Source organism: Antechinus flavipes, chromosome 2 (assembly GCF_016432865.1).
Source record: "Antechinus flavipes isolate AdamAnt ecotype Samford, QLD, Australia chromosome 2, AdamAnt_v2, whole genome shotgun sequence".
NCBI classification, from domain to species: Eukaryota; Metazoa; Chordata; class Mammalia; order Dasyuromorphia; family Dasyuridae; genus Antechinus; species Antechinus flavipes.
The window spans coordinates 468,429,746-468,456,151 of NC_067399.1; the positions used below are offsets into that span (position 1 = coordinate 468,429,746).

A 26,406-nucleotide genomic window follows, 5' to 3' on the forward strand; every position below is an offset into this window, starting at 1 on the left:
ATGTGACTTGCCTAGTGTTACAGAGCAAGTGAATAACAGCCATCAGAGCCCATGTCCCTTAGTTTCTAGTTTAGTGTTCTTCTCCATTATGTAGCACTAATAAGTATTAGCAATTAATAGCAAGGTTGATGTCTCTTATCCATTCCACCCTACGATGGGAGCAAATAAGAAAGATAAAAAGCAAAGGAGAATCATAAGATCACAGGTTTAGAGTTCAATGTGACCTTAAAATAATTAGTTTAATTACTTCATTTTACAAATAAATAATTTGAGGATCCAAAAGGTCAAATAACTTGTACACAGGTGGAAATAGCCACCATGATTTTAAGGTAAGTCCTCTGACTCTAAATCCAATGCTTCTTCCTCAGGACCACAAATGCATTTCCTTTCTTCTCTTGAATTTAAAAACCTTGACTTCTATGTGACAGATGTCAGAACACACATGCCAGAAGTAAGTGTAAAGGATCTGATGCATTTCGACTTCTACTCTTCCTCTGAGTTACTGGGTAGTACAATGATTAGCATGTTGGGTCTGTAATCAAGAAGACTTGCCTTCCTGTGTTCAAATCCAACCCCAGATGACCCTAGGCAAGTCATGTACTCTTGTTTATCTCAGTTTCCTAATCTGTAAACTGAGCTAAAGGTAATTAACCACTCCAGTATCTCTGCCAAGAAAATCTCAAAATCACAAAGGGTCTGACATGACTGAAATGATTTTAAACAAGTCTTCGTTTAAAGCCCACCTCAAATGCCTCCTTCTGAATGAAGCTTTCTCTGCCTATTTGTTCTTCTCTAAATTCAGTATCCCATCTTCTACCCTCCTATCAAAGCACTCATATCCTAATCTGGGGCAGAAGGAATAATAGAGAAAATTTAGATGTAGGACTAAGCTTTAAGGGTCCTCCTGCCCTCCTATGAAAAGTCCTTTTAAAGTCCCCTCTCTCCTCAAATTCTCATGTATATTCTGTGATTTATGTTATATCCTCCTAAAAAACTGTTAAATTTCTTGACTGTAAAAACTTTTTTTTCAGTTTGTCTTTGTATTCTCAGCATCTAACATGCAATTAAGTGCTTAATAAATGTTGCTGAATGAATTGCTAGAGATGAAAATATTGTAAATTTTGAAATTCACAATAATTTATACTGCTCATACAGACTTATCACATTTGAAGATTTACTTATCTGCATATATGTCTTATGTCCCCATTAGATTATAGATTCCTGAAGATAGGGGGCTATGCTTAACTCATTTCTTTACTACTTTTAAGCTTTTTGAAGTAACTTCCCTCAATTCTGCAAGATACTAAGTATAAATATTGTCCCCATTTTACAGATGAGACAACAAAGGCTCTCAGAAGTGATTTGTACATGGTTAATTTAGTATCATTAATTTAGAATCAGACTGGGATTCAAATCCAGATTCCCTAACTTCCATGACCAAAGCTGTTTATGTGACATATATAATTTTTGTCTCTCATTCAGCCTTTTGAATAGTAAATATGAGCTGAATGAATGAACTTGAATAGGGACTTTAAAGTATTATCTAGATTTTGGTTGGACTGAAGAAGAGGATAGTAACCAGACTTTAAAAGTGAGAACACAGATAGGAAGGGAAGTGCTGAGTCTGAATAATATATATGGAAATAAGCTGTACTGTATCTATATTTGTGTGAATGTGTTTGTATCTAGACAATTGTGTATGAATTCACAAATATATATCCATACTCTATGTATATGTATATATAAGATGTATATCACCTCCAGGATCAAATATAAATTCCTCTGTTTCTTTGTATCACCACTGTTTAGAACAATGCCTGGCTTATAATAGGGGCTTCATACTAAATGACTTGCTCTATTTAGAACTATATGTACTTAGTTATTTTCATGTCTCCCCATTTGAAAGTCAGCTCCTTGAAGGCATGGGCTGTTTTTGCTTTCTTTTCATCCCCAGCACATACAATGTGTAAAATAGTATATACTCAATAAATGCTTGGTGACTGAAAATTATCTTTTCTTAAACGTGGAGGGACTTACACGAACTGACTCTGAGTAAATTAAGCAGAACCAGAAGAACACTGTATACTCTAAACAGCAATACTGTGAGATGAACAACTTTGATAGATTTATCTCTTCTCAACAATGCAATGATAAAAGACAATTCCAAAACCCCATGATAGAAAATGCTATGCATTTCCAGAAAAAGAACTATGGAGTCTGAATGCAGATCAAAGAATAAAATTTTCACAATATATCACTTGTTTTTTTCTTTCTCATGGTTTTCCCCTTTTGTTTTGCTTTGTTTTGTTTTGTTTTTGCTGAGGCAATTGGAATTAAGTGACTTGCCCAGGGTCACCCAGCTAGGAAGTCCCCTTTTGTTCTGATTCTACTTTCACAACATAACTAATATGGAAATATGTTTAATATGACTGTACATTTATAACTTACCAGGTTGCTTGCCATTTTGGGGAGGAAAAAATACATAACTCAAAATCTTATAAAACTGAATGTTGAAAACAATCTTTACATGTAATTGGGGGAAAAAAATGTTATTTAAAAAAAATTATCTCTTTTTGTAGCAAAGGGTAGGTTCCCTTTGACAGTGGTGGAGAAAAAGTTTAAGGACTCTTGAAATTTGTTTTCTTTATCTATTAAAGCAAAATTGGCTACACCAAAAAGTGTAATGGGCTATTGCAGAAGGTAAATTTGATTTCTTATCAGGTATATAATATAAAAAGGTTTTTTTTGTCAGGTAAAGGTTGAAGTAGCTGGCCTTCCAACACTGAAATTTTAGGACTTTCTAAAAACATGCAGGATGTGCTAGATATTCTCTTACATGTTCTATATTCTACATCCTAATAATCAATAATTCCACGGCTAGAGATATTTTCTAAGAATTCCATGAATTACTTCAGAGGACCCAAAACAATCACATAATGGAATTCAATATATGAGAGTGATTTTAATAAATATCTTAAACATAGTTAATATTTTCAGAGTAAAAAAATTTTTGTAGTCTCAAAAATGTGTAGTCTCACTAATTCATGACTGAACATCACTGGTTACTAACAGTAGGGGGCAGCAAAAGGACCCCTACTGTTCCCATGGGCATATTCTTCAAGAATGAAGATTAAGAAATGGATTAGTTACAAAATTAAGAATAGTGATTGGGAATTTATAGACTATTTTTTAACAGGAGACAACCAATAGGAATAAAAAAAATTTAGATCTAACTAGATTTTTAAAAAAAATTCAAACTAACAAAAAATAAATGACTAAAAAGTACAGAATGGACTAAACTTAAAAAGAAGGAAACAGAATTCCCACTTCACAAAATTTCAATAGAATAAGTTTAGCCAAATACTGCCAAGTGGTTCAGATCCAAAATTCCAGTTTACTAATGCAAACATTCCATTTCTGTCTTAGGAAAGAAGAAAGCACTCTTGGAACTTGGCTTTTGATATCAGTTCTGTAATTAACTAGCTCTGTGACCTTGAGCAAGTTAGTTTACTTTTGACAAATAATTCTGCATTTGCAAAATGAGACTAAATAATTTCTAAGATCCTCTTTCAGATCTATGTGTTAAAGACTCCGTTCTTAAACTGTATGTTCTATGGTTTCTTCCAGCTTTGGTACTTTTTATGAGTCTTGTTGTAGGACATGGAACATTACCTAAATAGTTTATTTCTAACTGTGATCACTTATGTTTGGAGTTTTAATTATAAGTTAAATAACAGGTATCTGCAAACAGTCATACTCTAAGATATGGTTAAAATTCGAGTAGGTTAGCAGAAAATACAGGGAGGAGGGCACAATGCTAAAATTCAAATTTGGGTAAATACTCACATTCGCACAAAGAGTGACTGTTTGGCTGCAAGACCAGGAGATGAATACTTCTCAACCAAGGCCAAAGTGCTAAAGCCAAATTTATGAATGGGCTCATTGGAATCCAGAGGAGGGAAGTCTGTGTCAACCTCACCGTCGTCCTCAGCAATATGGAGACAATAAGCACTGACGTTGTCACTAGAAGGGAACAAATAAATATTAAATAAACTAGGGAATGCAAATGAAAGCCTGAAAAACCTAGAAACCTGAAAAACCAGACTTAAAGAAAGAAGAGGTAAAAGATGTGCTTTTCTTCAGTAAAAACTGATTATTTGTCACAAATTCCAGTTTAATTGGGAAGTTTTAACAAATTAAGAAATCAGTTTTTAATATCTCTTAAAAATTTTAGATATTTGTTTCTTAAAGTTTTGAGTTTCATATTCTTTTCCTTTCTCCCTTCCTTCACCTTGAAAAGACAAGCAATTTGATTTAAATTATAAATGAAGTCAAGCAAAATATTAATTCCACATTAGCCAAGTTGTAAAAGAAAATACAGACCAAAACAATATGAAGTAGGAAAAACAAGCTTAGATTTACATCCAGACTTCATCAGTTCTTTCTATGGAAATGGATGACATTTTTCAACATAGATCCTTCAGAATTGTCTTGGATCATTGTATTACTCAGAATCATTCACAGTAGGTTATAGTATTTTATTCAGCTACTGAATAGATGACTGAGCACCTACTATGTGAGAATACTTCATAATGGATACAAAAATATATAGAACACAGCCCCTGCTTACAAGAGAGAAGACAAATTCACGAACCCAATAACTAACAAGTGCCAAATGAGTAGGAAAGATAATAACACTATGGCTAACTCCTATTTCTACAGCATTTAACAATTTACAAAGTACTTTACTCAAGATAACCTGTGAGAGTATTACATACATTTCACAAATGAGATCAAGATTGAAAAGTAACTGCCCAAAGTCATTATTGATGAGGATGTCTAGTTTTTGGGGTTCCCAGTCAGGGAACCAAAAATATGATGAGGTTTAGGTTTTGGGGTTCCTTTTCTAGATTTAGGGAACCAAAATGAGATTAGAATTTCTGGTGGTCAGGGAGTTATATGATCTAGTGGCAGGTTCAGGGTTCAGGGAACCAAATGGAGAGGTTTGGTTCCCCTACACCCTTTTGGGATTTGGCGCAACCTTTTATGTCAAATAATTTTCTTCCTTCTATCATTTCTTTTCTACTTCTCCTAGTGCATTCTTTTTCGCCCCTTGATTTTATTTTTGTTTTAGATATCATATTTAACTCATATCCATTCCCTCTGAGTACCCTAATAATGATAAAAGTTTTTAGGAATTACAAGAATAATTTTTCTCATGTAATAATGTAAACAAGTTTAATCTTATTGAAATTTACTGATTTCTCTTTCCTGTTTACCTTTTTATGCTTCTCTGGAGTCTTTTATTTGAATTTTCTATTCAGCTTTGGTCTTTGCATCAAGAATGTTTGAAAGTTTTTTATTATTTTCTCCCTGAAAGATAATACTAATTTTTGCTAGGTTAGTGACTCTTGGTTGTAATATTAGCTCTTTTGCCCTCTGACATATCATATTCTAAGCCCTCTGGTCCTTTAACATAGAAATTGCTAAATCTTGTGTAATCCTGACTGGAGCTCTACAGTAGTTGAATTGTTTCTTTTTAGATACAATATTTTCCCCTTGACCTGAAAGCTTTGGAATTTGGCTATAATATTTCTGGGAATTTTTATTTTGGAATTTCTTTCAGGAAGAGGTCAATAGATTTTTTTCAGCTTCTATTTTACCCTTTGGTTCTAGAATGTCAGGACAGTTTTTCTTGATAATTTCTTAAGAAATGAGTGGTTTGAGGTTCTTTTTCCTTTTTTGATCATGGCTGTAAATAGTTCAATAATTCTTAAATTATCTTTCCTGTTTCTATTTTCTAAGTCAGTTTTTTTTTCCTCCATGAAATATTTCACATTTTCTTCTATTTCCCCCCACACACTCTTTTGGTTTTGTTTTATTGTTTCTTGATGTCTTATTAGCTTCCATTTGCCCAATTCTAATTTTCAAGGATTTTTTTTTCTTCAAAGAGCTTTTGTACTTCTTTTTCTGTTGGTTAATTCTACTTTTTAAAAAACTCAATTCTTCAGTGAATTTTGTATCTCTTTTTCCATTTGGCCAAATTCTACTTTTTAAGGAGTTCCTCTCTTCAGTAAATTTCTGTAAAACTTTTTTCCAGGTAGCCAATCCTGCTTTTGAAAGCATTCTTCTCTTCACTGGATTTTTATGACTCTTACCATTTGTGACCTATTCTTATTTTTAAGGAGTTATTTTCTTTAGGATTTTTTTGTGCTTCCTTTATCAAGTTATTGACTCTTCATGATTTTCTTGAATCCTTTTTCTTCCCAATTTTTCCTCTACCATTTCTATTTAATTTTTAAAATCCTTTTTGAGTTTTTCCAAGGCCAGAGGCCAATTTCTCTTTTTCTTTGAGGCTTTGGAAGTTGCAGTTTTGATTTTGTTGTCTTCTTGAGTTTGTGGTTTGATCTTCCTAGTCAACATAACTTCCTATGGTTAGGATCCTTTCCTGCTATTTGCTTATTCTCCTAGCCTTTTGTTTCTACTTTTAATGTTATCTTAATGTAGAACCCTACATCATCCCAAGCTGCTGCTGCTACTGCTGCTGCTTCTTTTTTGTTGTGTAGCTTTTTTTCGAGGTAAATTTGGAGATCTCTTAAATGTTTTGTTCTTCCAAAGTGTTATGATCTAAGGAAACATGTGTTTACTACTTTCTTAGTCTGTGCTCTGGCTGGACTGTGAACAACTACAAGCACTCTTTTTCACACTGGAACTGTAAACAGGATCTTCATTCTACTGTGGATGGTATGCTAATGCTCTTCCTCATCCTGCAACTGAGAACCAGGACTGCAATCCAAATTTAAGTATGAACAATGCAATATAGTCCTGTCCCTGGTGACAGAAAAGGGATTATCAGTAATCTCCTTCTCACCAGTTGTCTGACTCGCTCACCACCATCTGTGGACTGAGAGGTCCAGAAAGTGCCACTGCCAGCAGTGATTTAGTTGCCCCCCTTCCCCAGGCCTACTGCTGGTTTGCTGGACATGGCCTGTATTTCCCTTTCATCTTGGTGTAACACACCTTTCCTGCCACTTAGCAGACATTTTCCTCCTAATTTTCAAGCTGTATTAGCCTGGAAAATTGCTTCTCCCCATACTTTTTTGGGTTCTGCTGCTTCAGAATTTTTTGGGAAGGGGCTTTATATCAAGTTGTCTGAAGGGGCTTAAGGGCAGATCTCAGAATATCATCTTTTCCCTATCATTTTGGCTCCAACGCCTGATCACAGAAATATTTGAAGGGCATCTTAAGGAATTCAGACTTTATTCCACTGAAGAGCTGTGCAAGATTTCTTCAATTACCACTGATGTTATAAAAAATGAATCCATTAATAATATGTGTATAGGATAAAGTAGGGATAAAGAAGACAACTAAAGCCAGTTGTGAAATATGAAATAAGTTAGCAGTGGCAGCTATGGATAGGGATGGGTGGGACTAACCAATACAATTTTAAAAAATATTTCAGAATGACTATCATGTCTCCTTATTTCTCAGCTAGTAATACCACTTTAGGATCTCTCCAACTGACCTCTCCATCATGCACAACCCATGGTTCCTCCTCCTCTCCCTCAGTCTTTTCAGTTTCCTTTTGGTTTTGTATACTCAGTGTTTGGCAAAGGGCTAAGTACATAGTAAGTATTTAATAAATGTTTATTGACTTGTTTTATTGCTTTCTTAGGCAATAAGATGAAAAAACAAGATACTTCCTGGCCTCAAGCAGTTTACAATCTAATGGGAAAAATAAGACATGCATAAGTAAGTATAATACACAAAGCCAAGTATGGTAAGGGGAAAGGAATAGTCTCTAGACAAAATGTCATAAAAAATTTGAGAAGGAAATGATCATGTTAATAAACTAAATTGAGAATGTTTCATGAAACAGATCAACAGTCTTGAAAGAAAAAGATTCTAACAGATGGAACTCTGGTGGGGATTTTTTTCCATGCCATAGAAACATTAAGGTATATACAAGAAGGTACCATGAAATCAACAAACTAAGAGTGGTTCCATTTTGGAACAGAGTACATGAAGGAGAGGAACACAAGATAAAGGTAGAGAAAAAGGCTGAAGTCTGACTGTGAAGAACTTTATCTTCCAACAAAAGGAAGCCAATGAAGATATTTTTTTTAGTCTCTTACATTTGGAAGATTATTTTGGCAACTGTGTGAAGGATAGAGCAAAGAGAAAAAACAAAGGGAGTTTATTCACTACCATGGAGGAAAACTCATCAGGGCTTAGTGACCGGATGTTTTAATTAAGATAATAAAGCTAAACAGGAATAGAGAAATAGCATTTATAAATCAAAGTTACAACACCTGGCAGGTAATGCTTTTATACCAAAATGATAAAGGTTTTTTCCCCCTTTAGCAAAGAACTAAGAATATTTCTAATAAAAAGGCTTTTAAATAAATAATTCCTATTTGTAACACACACACATATATAGATGTACATCCATGTTTACAGGCACATTTTATCTTTGTATGTATATATGTATACTTTCTTTTACTTGCAGCTTTGTGACAGGAAGATAATCAGAGTCTCTTGAAGAGACCTAACAGAGGTCTTTAAGCAAAAGCCAGATGACCACTTGTTGGTTATGTTGTAAACTAGATTCTTATTCTAGTATGGTAAAATTAAATGACCCCTGAGGTCTTTTCTAATACATTTTCTGTGGCTCAGACTACACGCTCTGGTAGATCTTATACCCAAGGCAGAAAACCTTTAAATAATGGCCCAGTAAAAGAACTTTGTATCAAATCTTATCACTAGGAGATTTGGCAACTAATTTTTGGCCCTAGCAACTCACGAAAAACAGTCTAAGGCATGGGGAAGATAAAATCGCCAAAACTGATTAAATACTTAAAACTGATAAAATCCTAAGTCTTCTTAAGTATTAAAGTAACAAATGGACTACAACTCTAAGTTTGAAAAAGATAGCTACTCAAAGTAACATGGATGCTGACAGACCACATGGAGTTGTTAGAAAAAGCTTACATATCTAACATGAAATGCAATAATTGCATGATTTACAGTTACTAAATGAAGTGAACTGCAAAAATATTTTGAGGTTTGAATGCCCACAAAGACACTTATGAGTTTTGTGACCTTGAACAAATTCAATTACCTATTTAGAGCTTTTTAGTTCTCTCAATAATAAATGGTGGGGTGAAGAGGTAGGCAAGATAAAACTTTAAGGTCCTTTACAGTGCTAACAGTCTCCTGACATTCTATTTGCAGTTAATATGGAATGGATCAAGTCCTGCTGGGTGACCTGTGCAGTGGGACCTTGTAAGAAAAGCACATAAACATTTTTAAAACTGGGCTATCATCTGCCATGTTCTGTGCTCTACAATTCAAGATGATGGCAGAAGGAGAAGAGAGGGACAGTAAGAAGGGAAGAGTTGTGGAAGAGAAGAAACCAAAAGAAGGTGAAGCAAGAAAAAGGAAAAAAGGAGGAAAAAAATCAAACTAGCATTTTTAAACGTGTTTTAAGGTTTATGAAATATTTCTGATACATGGTTTCATTTGATGGTTATGATGACTTTCTAAGGTAAACAATAGCATTATTATACCTCTTTTATAGAAAACATAGGTTAGGGCTCAGCATTTAACAATTATTAAGTAGCAGGGGTTAGGAATTGAACATAAGCAAATCTCCTGATTTTTTAACCTAGTGCACAAAATCCAAAAAATATCATGAATCCTCTATTTCCCTAGGTCGGATCTATAAGTAGCCTGATGACATGATTTCTAGAGGTTATGGAACCTTAGAAGACTGATCTATACAAGCCTTTATATTTTACCACAGAGGCGATACATTACACACCTATGGAAATTAATTTCTTTCTAAAACTACCATCCTCACAGGAATCAAATGGTTCCTTTGGCAGAGTTTATTCCAAAGTATGAGATTTCCAACCAGTGGCTGACATGTTCTTCAAGACCAACTAAAATGACTGAGGACTTGAAGCCAATACACATCTCCTCCCTTAGCTTTCAGGGAAGGATATTGATAAAGTACTTCCCAGTTGATCTCCCAACTATCAAATATTTTCTCTTCATTTTATACAATTTTTATTATTAATAGTACAAAATTAAAACAAATTGGGAGACTCCAGAATGGATTCCTGTGAGACACCTATGGTTAGAGAGTGCTGTCTGGATGAGGATCCAGAAAAGAAGAGTGAGAGAGTGGTCATATAGGCAAGAGGAAAACAAGGAAAAGGCTGTTTTGTTATAATATTGTTTGTCATGGCAAATCTGTTAGCATTCAATCTAGCTTCCAAAGCATGAAGTATAGTCTAAATATCTGAAAGACAGTATGTTTCTAAACTATGCAGTTTAAATTTGTAGTTTTAATTACATGATTGATGCTTAAATTAATTAATTGCAAAGTGTATGCTAATTGTTTAATTGGTTGCTTGATCTATATAGATCATTTTTTGAATTAAATGAGTTGATTTACAAAGTTTATTGATTGGATGTGACAATGAATTATTCACTGACTACCTGATTTGCAATTTTCCCAATTAATTTAAAAACCTTTTAGTTACAACTGTGCTTATTGAAAGAACCTACTTCAGGTGATCTATACTAAGACTGCCATGGTGAAGAAATATTTATTATATAAAACAGGTAATAATAACATATTAATATTAATGTAAACTATAAATTTGCTAAATGTTTAGCTAACAAGGAAGTAATCCAGCTGTATGTCATTGTAAATTTTACAGATTCTGCACTGCTGCAGAGGAGTTTTAAGGTTTTTCTAAATGATATTTAAACATGGAGGTGTTTAGCAACAATATAAGATGCTGCTTTCTAACATTCTGTGTCTATCCTCTTTCAGTAACTTACTAAGAAAAAGCAGTAATCTTGGGTTCTCAAAAGCAAAACCTAAGTTCTGTTAAGTCCTGTTCCTAGAAAACCTTAAAAGAAGAGCTTATCAATGATCTAGATCTGTTGTGCAAGAACTAGTCTGTAGTTCATCTAAGAGCAAAGAGGGTCATCAACAGTGCTTCAAAAATGGATAAAAAACACTGGCAGTATCAATTTTTAAAAAAATAACTTTTTATTGACAGAACATATGCCTGGGTAATTTTTTTACAACATTATCCTTGCACTCGCTTCTGTTCTGACTTTTCCCCTCCCTCCCTCCATCCCCTCCCCCAGATGGCAAGCAGTCCTATACATGTTAAATATGTCACAGTATATCCTAGATACAATATATGTGTGCAGAACCGAACAGTTCTCTTGTTGCACAGGGAGAATTGGATTCAGAAGGCAAAAATAACCTAGGAAGAAAAACAAGAATGCAAACAGTTTACATTCATTTCCCAGTGTTCCTTCTCTGAGTGTAGCTGTTTCTGTCCATCATTGAGCAATTGAAACTTCTCTTTGTCAAAGAAATCCACTTCCTTCAGATCCAGCAGTATTGTTGTTGAAGTATATAATGATCTCCTGGTTCTGCTCATTTCACTTAGCATCATTTCATGTAAGTCTCTCCAAGCCTCTCTGTATTCATCCTGCTGGTCATTTCTTACAGAACAATAATATTCCATAACATTCATATACCACAATTTACCCAACCATTCTCTGACGGGCATCCACTCAGTTTCCAGTTTCTAGCCACTACAAACAGGGCTTCCACAAACATTTTGGTGCATACAACTCCCTTTCCCTTCTTTAGTATTTCTTTGGGATATAAGCCCAGTAGTAGTACTGCTGGATAAAAGGGTGTGCACAGTTTTGATAACTTTTTGGGCATAATTCCAGATTGCTCTCCAGAATAGTTGGATTCATTCACAACTCCACCAACAATGCATCAGTGTCCCAGTTTTCCCACATCCCTTCCAACATTCATCATTATTTTTTCCTGTCATCTTAGCCAATCTGACAGGTGTGTAGTGGTATCTAAGAGTTGTCTTAATTTGCAGTTCTCAGATCAATAGTGATTTGGAACACTCTTTCATATGAGTGGAAATAATTTTAATTTCATCATCTGAAAATTGTCTGTTCATATCCTTGACCATTTATCAATTGGAGAATGGTTTGATTTCTTATAAATTAGAGTCAATTCTCTATATATTTTGGAAATGAGACATTTATCAGAACCTTTAACTGTAAAAATGTTTTCCCAGTTTGTTGCTTCCCTTCTAATTTTGTTTGCATTAGTTTTGTTTATACAAAGGCTTTTTAATTTGATGAATCAAAATTTTCTATTTTGTGATCAATAATGATCTCTAGTTCTTCTTTGGTCATATATTCTTTCCTCTTCCACAAGTCTGAGAGGTAAACGATCCTATGTTCTTCTAATTTATTTATGATCTTGTTCTTTATGCCTAAATCATGGACCCATTTTGACCTTATCTTTGTATATGGTATTAAGTGTGGGTCCATGGCAGTATCAACTGAGGAAGACTGTTTACATGAAAGTATGGAGGCATTGTCATTTGCATTGGTACAGTAATGATAGATGGCAGAATTTTTGAAATAATGAAATGTCATCACTGTATAGCAATATGCATATTTCGTATGCCTTTGTACTGCTTTATAGCTTTCCTATTATTAAATAATAATGCCCATTACAATTCTGGACAGATTTTAACTGTTATAAATTTTTCCCTTAAATCTAGACTAATCTTTTCTCTGCAACTTCTACTAATTGTTTGCTCTTCTATTTCCTAGCCTCAAAAGCCCTTTAAAAGTTTGAAGAGATTATCATATCAAGTCTTTATCTTCTCTTTACCAGGGCTTCCACTCATGACCTCTTTTTGTCCACGAAATTTTTAGGTGACACCAGGTATGCAGGTAAATAAAACAGGTATACAATTAAACATTTGCTGATAATAAATCATACTTTCCCAATCCCCATATTCAGTTAGAAAACCCTATATGGGATTGTCAACCAAAGTTGAAGAATCAGCTCTAAACTAAACACCTCCATTTCCTTCAACTGATTTTCACATGAATAGATTCTCCATTCTGTTACTATTTCTCTGCCTGTCCTTTCTCAAATGGGTTACTTAGAACAGAACAGAATATTCCCTTTCAGTCGAGCATAATATATACCTCATTCTAGACACTATACTTCACTTGCAGTCCAAGGAAACTCAGAACTTTGTCAGATCACCTGCTGTCTGGTCACATTTGCTTTACCTCCTCATATTTGTGAAGCTGATTTTTGAATTCCAAATCCAAGAATTTATGTCTCTCCCAAGGTCAAATGTTGTATCCTGATGAAAACTTTTTCCATCTTGATTCTAACATGTAGAATATATTAGCTTTCTCTCCTACATTTAAATAATCTGCATACCTGATTAGCAAGCTACCTCCCTCTTCATCAAAGTAATTGATTTTTAAAAAATGGGAATTAGTCTAGAACCAAGGAAAGATCCAAGAAGCACTATACTAAAAACTAACTGTCAAGTTAATATCTACTCTTAGGATCAGGTTAATCAATTCAAGAAACGTATTTTAAAAAATCTTATTATTATAGGTTTCTTAAAAAAAAAAAAATTACTGTCATTAATGAATATATTTTGCCCTGTCCATACCCAAACAAATATTTTCTTGTAACAAAACTTTTTTTTTTAAAGGAAAAAAGTCAACAAAACCCATATCAAAGGAGTCTGACAGTACAATTGTTTTTCTTTAGAGTAGATGCCTAGCAATAATATCTTGGGGTTAAATGTTTTATCCTAGACCTTCTTCTTGTACATTCTACTTTTCTTGATAAATTCAAAAAGAGTTCTTCCCATATACTTTGTATTTTTCAGGTTTATCAAACATTGCATTTATTGAGTTGATTTGTTCAGATCCTTTTTTATTCTAATCCTGATTCTATTTTTCTCTTTAACCAATGTTGAATAATGTTGAAGATTTTTAAAACATCACACATATACTCTGATGTTCCCTCATATATCATGTCATTTTACTTCCTCAATCTTTTTATCTCCTATCACCTACTCTTTTATATCACAAGCACACATATTACTGTTCTTCATCTCACTATTATCTTCAAATTTCTTACATTTCCATGATCAGCAACTCAGAAATTCCTTTATCTAATCATAACCTCTAATTATATCCTCTTACCATATCTCACTGTTCCTAAATCTATTCTCTGTCCTCACTGTGACCACTAGTCTCTTCATGCCTTAGTTCTCAACCTTAGGCCAACTCTGCTTTGAATACTTTCCTCCATTCTCAGTTCTGTCTCTATAGCTAACCAATTCAATTTTATAACCTCCTTTTGAAACCCTGGCCCTCTAATTATCAATCAGCTTAAAACAACAACAACAACAACAACAACAACTGTAGATTATCCTTAGGATAGGTAGGTGGTGCAGTGGATAGAACTCTAAACCTGGAGTCAGAAGCCCAAATCTGGCCTCAGACACTTAAATAACTGGGTGATATTAGACAAGTCATTTACCCCTATTTGACTCATTTTCCTTGTTACATGAAGTAAAGAAGGAAATGGCAAATCACTCCAGTGTTCTTGCCAAAAAAAAAAAAACAACAACAACAAAAAACCCTCTAAAAAACCCAAATGGAGTCACAAGGAGTCAGTAAACCACATGATTATTCCCATCATCTGCCTCCTCTGCTCCTATTCATGCAATAATCAATAGTATCAGAGGAAGTTTATTCAACTGTTAGATAAATTCATTAAATAGTAATGTTACCTAATTTCAACTAAACCTTCATGGAGGTAGACCAATCCTTTTATTCCTTCCTTCTTGAGTAAACCAAACCAAAAACCACAAACTTTGTGGTTATTTTCTGAGAATGGCTTAACTTGGCAGCAGAGTAGAGGGTGTCAGGGATTTGGAAATAAAAACTATAGGAGAAGGCATCCAGGGAAAATGACCTCACTCTTTCTCACTTCAATATGTGGTAAGGACCTCTGCTGAGAGGATAAGAGTGCATGAGAGTGGTGTGGAAGACTTGAGGAGAGAATCTTTGAAGCAGCTATTGTGGGGAATAGAAAAAAAAGAAGGCTTGGTAAAATTTCCCAGAGTTCAAGATGAAGTGGGTTGCAGTCCTTTAAGAAACTGTATGTCCTATTGATTTGTGATTCCTTTCAGATTACTCCCAGCCCCTCCTGGCTGATACATTATCAGTTTGGGAAGCTAGAGTCTTTAATTCACAAATCCTGGTCAAAAGCACCCCTTTGAATTCCAAGAGGAGATCTAGCCCCCAACAGATCTGCGCCAACTTAGAACTCCACCCACGGGCCCCATTTAGCTAAATCTCTCATTATAAAAAGGGCCAAACTAAAATCCTCTCTTTGCAGAGGTTCCAAACATACCATGCTATGCGATGCTTGGCACACCAACGGCCTCTGCTCACTGGAATACTGTTTCCAGTGCTATCCGCTCTTTATCCTCACCTATTTCCTTAATTAGACTTTAGCCTTACTTCTAATCCCAATAATAAACCTCTTTTTATCAATCTAGGTTTTCAGGTCTGTAAATTCCTTTACAGAGGATCTCTGCACTGCCAGAAGGGAATCCTCAGAACTCCCTACACTCTTGCGCCACACTAGACCACCAGAAACCCTAATTTCATTTGGGTTCACCAAATCTAAATCTCATGATTTGGTTCCCTGCTTCCAGGACTGATAATGTGTTAGCTAGGAGGGGCTGGGAAACTGAAAGGAATCACAAATCAATAGGAAATACAATTTCTTAAAGGGACCATAACCTGCTTCATTGGTCTACTGAGAAGCATAATATAGTAGCCAGAGCATGGTCCTGAGAATAGCTGAGTTCAATTCTTTTCTAAGAAACATAACAGCTGAGTTACTTGGGAAATCAGTGCCCCAGCCAACTCTCTAAGACTGCTATTTTCAGAACTGCTGATTTCTATTGGTATAAGGATCTTTTTCACTAAATACTCTTACATTAATAGAATCATAATTCCAGTCTCCCTACCCCCAAAAAAAGAAAAGAAAAAGAAACCAAAGACCAGCCCTTGCATACAATCTATGTTGCAATGAAGATGCAAAAGAAGAGTTAGAAAAATTAATATAAATTCAACTTATTAAATATCAGTAGCTACCAAGGAAATTACTCTAAATCCCACAAGACTATAAGCAATCAAGCTTCAAGGTGACAGAAAACATTTTTTTCTGCTCTCCCTTAGCACCAAGTATAATGCTTATTGTACAGTGTAAGGGCCTAATATCTGACTGATAAAGAATAAATAAATGAATATAAATTACAGGAAAATTAAACAGATGATTACATTGATGACATTTGCAAATCTACAATTATACTAATTTATAGGAAAGAAAATTACAGTAAATGCTTAAAGTAGGAAATCTAGACTCAAACTGTACAACACTATCTATAGTACTCTATACAACAAAGACTAGTGAGGACTAGCAGTTTTAAGAGGAACATAGATATAACTGATGGAGTCACCTACTGAAGGCACAATTATTTATTACTGTATAAATCAACATAAGGGAAGCCTATGATTCCCACGTGTCACTGAGGTTTCTAGGGCTAATGATGCATGGCAAGGAGCAGGCATGAAATCAAATATTTCTATTTCAACAGGCATTTTGTTTTGTTTTAAGATGAAAATTCCAAACCAAAAAAACTCTACAAAAAGTCTAGGAACTAAAAAGCTAATTACTTAATTTTATTATCCATTCAAATCTAAAATCTAAAATGTAAATATATACAAATTCACCCCATAAGAAAGCCTTAAAGAGCTACAAAGAACCATTGCAACTGCAACTTAAATTTTTATACTACTTTATAAGGTCTCCTCTTTACAAAAAACCTTTGAAGAAGTTTGTCACATAGCCTAAGATTCCCCTGACTTTTTGTGTAGGTGGTAAAATAGCCATCTAATTCTAAATCTCTAAGAGAATAAATGAGAATGTTGGCTGGAAATAGTAAACTATGCATTGATTATTTGAGGAATCAGTAAGGAAGAAAGTGACAAAATGTCCACACTATTCTGATTTGGAAAAATGCTATTGTGTGCAAATCAGTGATAATGTACATATTAAAAGACAGTTTTATCACACAGTTAACAACTTTAGGTTTCTCAAGAATCTTATTTCATTGACAGTCTCTGAATTAAAACATATCAAAACCTCTCCAAGCCTTAGGAGATAGTATTTGTGAGTGGTTGGGAGCCAAACAAGTGCATTCCTTATTGGTCTTATTTAGATGACACTTAAAAGGACCCTCAGAAAGTGCTTATAGTCTGCTACTAGAAATTCACTCAAAACCTTCCCGGATTGGTGTATGCTCTTATAGATGTTGGTAGTATAGTTTTTGAGAAGCCAGTCTTCTCAAGATAAGAAGCAAGGAACACAGTATAAAATGAGCTATACTTACTCTACTTAACAGAAAACAAACCAAAAAAAAAAATATCCCAAGCCCAAGGGTATGGAAAAGATAGAATGTGGAGTGTAAGAGATGAATGAGACTGTAATGCTGGAGAAACTGAGCAAGATAGAAATTACAGAGTATTTAATAATTTATTAAATAGGAGAGGTTTATTGGGACCAAATCCATGCTTTGGTCCCAGGACTGAATGAGACTATCATCTCCAGCAGTAAATGTCAGATACAAGATTCTTTTATAGGGTCACAATAACAATGATATAATGGGGGAGGTACCTGGATGAGGATGACCTAATGGAAGCAGGCACCTAGGATGACATAATGGAGGGAGGTACTGGAGAGGCTCCTGATAGTCTAATGATGTCTAAAATGGATCAAGACCTTTATCCCAATGATTATAGCCTAAGATCTAAGATATAAGACCTTTATCCTAACATTAAGAGGGAATGGTTGTAACCTGAGGCAGAGTAACTGAATAGGACAATTAGGGAAACTGGGTCAGGACATTAAAAGGGAACTGTGGCACAACAAGATCATAGAATAATGAAGGATAGAAGATAAAATAGAATCCTACAAGTGAAAAAGAGCTTAGGGAACCCCCTCCTCATTTTATAAATTTGAAAACAAATCTAGAGAAGGGAATTGATTTGCCCATGTTCAGAAAAAGAATCAACAGTACAGTTAGAAATATAATCCTGATCCTCCAATTCTAAGGCTAGTGTTCCTTTCACTCTAGCAGGTTGTCAATGATTGCTAAATTACATTTTATAATCAAAAGCTACCATGGCTGTTCTAAGTTGACAGAAATCTCAGATAATATGCATGTTTTAAAGTTAGCTAATGTAAATCTATGTATGGAAATTCAAATACATGAAGAGAAACCCCCAAGATTTCTACCAAATGGGATCTGACATGTTCAATTCACATGCTGATGACAATGAACACTTACCAGGAAGAAAAAGAAAATCACTTAAACATAATGACCATCAGAAGGTCTGATTTATTATTGTTTCATTCTAAATTAAAAATAAAAGAACTAATGGTCTGCAATGTTTGGGCCCCCAGTTATCTGGCATCTGCTCATCAGTGTTCACTCTGAAACTAGAGTCAATATTCAAGGTTTACAAGTCACTAGTTAGTAACCAAAAGGTCCAATGGGTTATGGCTCCAGTGGGGTTCATATGAAAGAGGCCATAAACAGGGCTGGATAAAACTGTCAAGATTTCCTTTTTGCAAGAACAAAAAACCTTCAACAAAGTGGAAAGCTAAAATGGATATAATTTGCATAATCAGCACTGTCAACCCCCAGCTAAATCATTCAGGAATGGGCAGTCTATTCTTTACAGTAAAGAACCTCCTGGAAGTTGATAAAACATTCACATTCTTTTAATGATAGGGACAACTAAAGTCTTTTGTGTTAGGAGCACTGAAAGTCAAGATGACCAGAGTCTGACTTCTGGCTTTGTTATTCACTAGCTCCATAAAGATGGACAAATAAAAGTAACTTTCCTTCTCTTCACATCCTTTTCCTTATCTGTAAAAGAATATAGTAATATCTGCAACAATGACTCCAAAGCACACCTCTGACACTTCTCCCAGAGTTCTTAAAGGCTATGCCAGGGGAGCAGAAGCTCTGATAGATTCTACTTGTGTAAAAAGTTTTTTAGTATAAACCCTGTGCTAGTTTTTGTGTCTCTGGAATGAGGACTAGTCCAAATACAGAGATGTATATAACCAGAATATTGGCCATCAAAGGACAAATTGTCTGCACCACAGCAACTCGATAACAATTTACTAAAGGGCTTTGGGTTTTGGAATCTTTACAAACTGCTAACTCATTAGAGTTGATAAACACAATAATTATCTAATTTAGCATGGTTCAGTATCCTTGATCTGATCTTACAAGGAGATGTTTTGGGCCAGAACCTGAAACAAGGTACTAAGTAGAACTAACTGATACAATGCTTGTGTTCATATCTTTACTCATTGGAGTTCACAAGTATGGGAGATTGACAAAGTAAACTTTGTAATTTTGTGAATTCACACCTCCCTTGATGCTCTTAGGGCCAGAGAGCACGCTGGGAGGCATCCCACAATCCCTCTCTCAAAGAAGGAGCATAAATAGAGCTTCAGTAAGCCATTCAAGCGAGTTCAGCTGAATTAGATTGGAGAGGAGCATGCTGAGACAGACACAGAGCACTCTGGGAGATTGAGAGCCAGAAGCCCTCTCTCAGAGGTAAGAGAGATTCATTCCATTTTCCACTTGGCTGGCTGAAGGCTGAAGAAAGCAGAGGCAGAAGCAAAGGACAAAGCTGCAAGAGCTCTTAGAACCAAGCAGAGAGATAGGCTTCAACTAACCGGGATATTTTGGAAGGAGAAAATAAACGTTTGCATTTTTACCAGCTGGTTGCATTTTGGGTGATTATTACTTGTAATTGAAACTAAGGCTGCCTCCAGAAAACCTCCCTGAGAAACCTGCTCTCACCCAGAGAGAACCATTATTATTTTAAAGAAGAAAAACACCACATTTGGGAGCATGGAGGGAATATTCACACTGATGAAATAGTAGAAATGTTGAAATGTTAAAAAGCTACTCCTTAAGACCGTACAGAATGGCTGTGAGAAACATAGTTAGTAAACTATGAAGTGTTGTAAGAAATAGGAACCATTATTTAAAATGATTAGAATTTTATGAGTGTATGGCCTTCTTCTATTGGTACACATTATATAATTGGCTCCACTTATCCACCAAAAGTCCCATGCATATTTTCCTATAAATTTTCCATAAAAGTAGACCTGGGTTCAAATCCTAATTCTACTGCTCACTATTTCAAAAACAACACTGGATAATTTCTACTCAATACAAATCTGTTTTAGATGAAGCCCAAGCTGAGGAAACTGATGAAATATCAAACACTCACTCTTATAGACCAGCTGCCTAAAACTTTAAGGATTCCAAATAACCCTTCTGTCCCTTGTTCCACCAATAGCTAGGACTTCCCAATCACCTTACAGCTAAATTCTCACAACTGGTTAATGTTGATAACTATAGACTTTTTAAAAAGCTTGGCATTATGTGGTTTCAGAAACAACCTTTATCAACACAATCAGCTGTTAGTGAAGGAACAGAACATCAGACAGGGAACAGAACAATGACACAACTAACTTCTTGATTGTTGTTACGGGATGTGACATTATAAGAGAAGAAAGAACACCAGATTCTCATCCTGGTTCTACCTCAAACTCTTAAAACATTTAGTTTCTTCATATGTAAAATGAAGGACCTCAGAGTAGAGAAATTCTAAGATGACCAAAGTTTTAAATGTTAAAAATGTTAATCTAATATAGTGGATTAAAAGATCCTAGGACTTACAGCAAGAGGAGACTTTGGGGGGGAAGTTTGAATCCAAACTTCTCTTTTAAGAGATAAGTAAATCAAGGTCTAGAAAAGTCAAGTGACTACTCAGCTGGGGACCAAGCCTCTCATGGGGAAACACTTTTATATAATAATAGCTTGACTTAATCAAGGTCACCTGCATTTTCAGGTCCTTTATTTCTTCTCTCTCTCCCTCAACCTCACTCTCCACCACCCCCCCTTCACGTGTGCACACATACAAACACACATATACATGAACACTGCTTTTCTTCTGGGGATATTGCTCTTCATATTTCTGGTTCGCATTCTTCCAGGCTCTGAGTTTCTAAGAGTGGAGACAGTGGATGGCAGAGGAATATAAAGTTAAAAAAAAAAAATAGGTGCTGTCAAATGAGATGCTGGATGTAAAATACTTTGCAAAATATAAAATGCTATATAAATATAAACTCCTATCCATCATCATCATCATCACTGTCATTATCATAATTATTATTAATCTATCTATAGCTAAGAATCATACTCTCATTCTCTCCCTGATATTATCCTTTCCCAGAGGGTATAGAGTGCTTTTATTTATGATTATTTCCAATGGAAGAATATGTATTAAGCTAAGACATTTTGATTGCTTTTATAAAAAACTGGCATGAGATTAAAAAGAAAATCTAGCTATAATCAAAATCTTAGACCTACCCTAAATATGTAGTTCTTTAAACATAGGGATCATACATGCAATCTTAGTTGCCCATAATCTTAAATGATTCAAAAAAATAGTTTTTGCTGAGGCACTGACTCTATGAGTTTATATGTTTTAAGATTGACATAAAAAAAAAATAGTGGATGGGGGTACTGAGTTTTGGCTAATCTACAAATTAGCTACATGACCTTGAGTAGGTTGCTTCCCTTCTCTAAAGTTCCTTTCAGTTAAACATTTTATCTCCTAATATACTGTGTCTTAATATACTTTCTAGGGAGGAGAGATAGGAAGAGAGGAAGGGAGGGAGAAATTTATTAAGCACCTACCCTGTGCCACACAATGTACTAGAAGCTTTACAAATAACATCTCATTTGATCTTTACAACAAATCTGTATGGTAAGTGCTATTATTATCCCCAATTTACATTGCCTTGTCTCTCCACTGAGGAAACTGAGATAGAGATTAAGTGACTCCTCTAGGTTTACACAGCCAGGATTCCAAGCCTGGATTTAAACTCAGGTTTTTTAAACAACAGGACTAGCACTCTATTTCTTGCAGCACCTAACTATTGTTTGGCTAGGCAATTTTCTTGACACTGTACTAAAATATTATAGGGAACAATCAATTAGCAATCTGGCCATTCTGAATGTGTCATCTCCAAATCTAAAGGGTTGGAAAGCACCATATAAGGAAAAGATTCCAATAGAATTAAACCCCAAATACATTGTCAAAGTTGATCTGCAAAACTATAATTACAGGAAGGAGTCCCTCTTAAGAGTATTATGTTACTTTAGGCAATTAAGTGCTCTTAAGAATGTGCTGAACACTACTAAGTGCTGAAAGTCAAAAGATAGTGCTTTTATTTTCAAGAACAATGGTGGAAGTTACAAAAAGGCAAATTTATGTTCAAGGATTAGGACTAGTCAACAATTAGAATTATCCAAAAGAGGAGTAGATTATCTAGAGAAATAATAGATTGGCCCCTTTCCTTGGATGTATTCATGAAGAGGAGTGAGTGGATAAACACTTGCCAGGTATGTTATTATGGGGCTTCATTCCATTTAAGTTTTAGTCTAGATGGATGCTGAGGTTCCTTTCATCTTTCAAATTCTGTGATTCTGTGAAAGGAGAAATTAAAACAAGTCTTTGGTCTCAAGAAGCTTAAATTCTAAAAAATGGGAGGAGGGAACTAGATGTTCATGCGTAAGCATGAAAAGGAGACTGCATTCGTATTGTTTTGGTCTGGTTTCTGGCTAGATAAAGCAAAAAAGCTCATCTATGAGAACCTGAGGAATCCAGAGATGGAAATGGTCATAGAATAGAAGAGAGGATTCACAAATGGGAGACTCCAGGAAATGATGTGGTAGTGCTTAATTAGATAAACAAAAAGACTACTGAAAGAGTCTCAAAGTGTCAAAGCTTTACAATGTAAAGAGTGAGAGGCGGGGAAAGGGGAATAATGTACTCAGAACTGCTCTTCAGGCAAATCACTTTGTTAGCTGTTTGGAGGACAAGTTACAATATGGAGAGACAAGGTAAAAAGCCAAATAGAAATCTGCTGCAGAAGTCCAAGGGAAAGATGAGAGCCTAAATTATGGTGGCAGCTGATTGTGTTGGGAATGGAATGTAAATGACCAATTCTGAGGAGATAGAAACAACATTTAGTAACTGGTTGGCTATATGGGGTAAATGAAAATAGGGAGGAAAGGATGACATCAAGATTATGAACCTGGGTGACTGGAAGGATGATAGTGTCAACACTAAGAAGTCTAAAAGAGTTAAAAATTGGAAGGGAAAGATGAAGTCTGTTTTGGATGCGTTAAGTTTGAGATGCCTAAAGCCCATGCAGTTTAAGTAATCAATAAGCTTTTGATAACATGGGACTAGAGTCCAGGAAAAAGACTATAGCTAAATATATAGATCTGGTAATCATTTTTAAAGAAATAATTGAACCACAGAATAATTGAAAATTGGGGGACAGTGTCAGGAAGAGACTTAGAGGGATATGGGGAAGAAAGGGGCTTTTGGAGGATTGTAAGTTTGAAAATGGAGAGGGAAGGATAGGAAATGGAAAGATAAAGTGGAGGTTGGCATAAATAAGGAGAAGATAAATTAACAGGGATAGAGTAAAAAAAGAGAATGAGAGAAAATATTGAGTAAAAATAAGATGAGATAAATTCACAAATACTAATTAAAACTTTGAATGTGAATGGGATGTTTCCAACATCTCTCTTTGTGGTGGCAAATTGGAAATTGCAGAGATATCCCCCCACAACTAAGAATGGTTGAACAAGTTGTAGCGTACAGTTATGACGGAATACTACGTGCTATAAAAAATGATGAACTTATTAATCTTAGAAAGGCATGGAAAGATCTGCATGAAATGATAAAGAGCAAAGTAAGCAGAACCAAAAGAACATTGTACATACACAATATTATTTTTTTCATATATTATTTTAAGAATAACTTTGAGTTACTAAGTCATTTTGACTATTATAAATCCAAAAATTAAAAATTGAGAACATAGAGATACTATCTGCATCCAGAAAAAGAACTGATAAATATGTCTGTATGGAATAATTTTACATATATGCATGTATAGAATAATTTTAGACACACACACACACACACACACACACACACCCACCCCTATTTGTATCCAATGATATCTATCTATAGGAAGGGGAGGGAGAAAAGAAAAGAAGGAAAAAAAAGAGAAAAAAGAAATTTACATTCTAATTTTGTTGTATACGTGAAGAGAGTAGTAAGTTGTACATGATAGGTTTACAGTTTCATGTGTAATCATCTTTTTTATTGTATGGTACATGGTATGGAAATACTTGTTTTGTTCCCTTAATTGGAAGGCAATGATGTCACTCAGTGAAGGTATAGAGAGAAATGAAAAGAGAGTTCAGGTTGAAGCCTTGAAATATATCCTTAGACTCATGCCCAAATTAGATGGTGTGATATGGATGGTGAATTATCAAAAGAGAATGAAAAAAAGTTAGAGGTAGCAAGATAACTAGTAAAAATATGTCCAGAAAAACAGAGAAGAAAGTATAACCAGGAAAAGAGGGTGGTCAACAGAGTCAAATGCAATCAATAAGAGGATTAGGGGGGAAAACTATTTGACTTAGTGGTAAAGAGAGTATTAGCTAGTACCTTTAGAAGAAGAATTTCAGTTATGAAGTAGAAAGTGAGATTATAAATGACTGAGAATAGAATAAGAAGAAAGTAAGTTAGGGTAAAAAATAAAGAATATTTTTTGAAGAAGTATGACTGAGAAAGGTAAGAGAAATGTAAACTGATAGTGAGGATGATAGGATGTAATGAAGATTTTTTGAGGATGAAAGCAAAAATGAGTTTGTTTTACCAATGTACTTTTTGAAGTTATTTTCAGACTACTCATTAGAAGAACAAATATTGAATCTGAAGTTTAAATATTTGAGTCACAATGAGAAGACTGAAAAAGACTCTGATGTTGGGACAGATTGAAAGAAAAAAAAGGGGGGGGGGAAGCAGCGGATGACATGGATGCATAGTGGCTTGAAAACAATGAACATGAGCTTAGACTTCAGGAGATAAGAGGACAGAAAGGCCTGGTATGCTGTCGTACACAGGAATAACAAAGAGTTTTATATAACTAAATGAATGAACGACAAAAATACTTTCATTTTCTAGGCCTTCTTTTTAAATTCATGTTTATTGACAGGTAATTATTAGTGCAAAGTTGGCTAGAGGTCAGGAGATCTGGATTCAAGTCTCAACTTCCATAAATTCCTGTGATCTTGGGCAAATCACTGAATTCATCTGAGGCATTGGTAACAATGTTAAACATGAATACAAAAAAGTATGATTTATTGGTGATAAGTTGCTGTGAGAATAGAGAGTTAGTGGTACTTAGATAAATGTGTATAAAGAAAGAAAGGATATATAGAAACAAAAGAGTGGAACATATAATAAAAATAATAGTTAAAAAATTCATGGTTTCATCAGCATAGGATCTCCTTTCATTGATGAAAATCATAACAATGTCATACCTTGGAGGGCATTGTTCTGGCTGCTTGACCAGAAAAATCCATTCCCTGACAGTCCTTTCTTTGGAGACAACCTTCTCATTTGGTGTAGCACCAGCCTTGTTAACTACTATGCATTCCCTCTCTATGGTCTAATGCTTAAAAATCTTCCAATCTAACGGGATATAGCAAAGGACACATACTATGAAGGTAACTGTTAAGCACTCAGGAAAAACACATGCTTAGGATGAGATTGCAAAGCAAAACTTTAACAGTTCCCAATACTATAGTACTTTCCTTAATATAACCCTGGGAAGTTAAAAAAAATATAGTACAAGCATCGTTATTACTATTTTCCCAAAGGAATAGAATAGAAAAGGAAAATGATTTTCTTTAAGCCAAATGATTAAGTATTAGGACCAGGACTCAAGGACAGATCTTCAGGTTTAATGGGAACAGCTCCCTATATCCAGTGAATTAACTCCATAAAGGGAAGTAAAGAAAGGATTATGGCTGAATAGATAGGATGGGTTGACTACTCAAATGAATGTGACACATTTCAGTAGTTATTTCCAATGACTCAGATCACAAATGCAAGCACATTTGCTGAACCCATAAAATTTTGTCCTATCCTCTTAAAAGTTCACTACAGAGAATATACCAAACAAGTCAGAGGCCTTCCTAAATATATACTGACTTGCAAAGATACTACAGTGCACTCTAGCAGTCCATCTGCCATTCCTTCCTCTTGCCACATGGTTGATAGTCTCATCTGTCTGTTATACAATTCCTTAGTGATACCTTTTACTCCTGTTCTATGTAACAGCCTGCTCACATCCACCATGCACCTTTCCATTGCTATACATACAATGTTCATTTTTAATTCTTCAAAGACAGTTATCTTCTATGTCTCACTGTTCAAAGCAATACCAACAAAATGTTAATATTG

General features: G+C 34.9%; 1 protein-coding gene across 3 annotated transcripts in view; it reads right to left on the bottom strand.

The window, feature by feature from the left end:
* MAPKAP1 (MAPK associated protein 1) overlaps positions 1 to 26,406 on the bottom strand; it is a 327,452-nt gene that overhangs the window by 145,813 nt on the left and 155,233 nt on the right. For all 3 annotated transcript variants that reach the window (XM_051979649.1, XM_051979647.1, XM_051979648.1), the window contains one exon: positions 3,847 to 4,023. In XM_051979649.1, the coding sequence (XP_051835609.1) occupies positions 3,847 to 4,023 (177 nt within the window). The remainder of the gene's footprint in view (positions 1 to 3,846; positions 4,024 to 26,406) is intronic.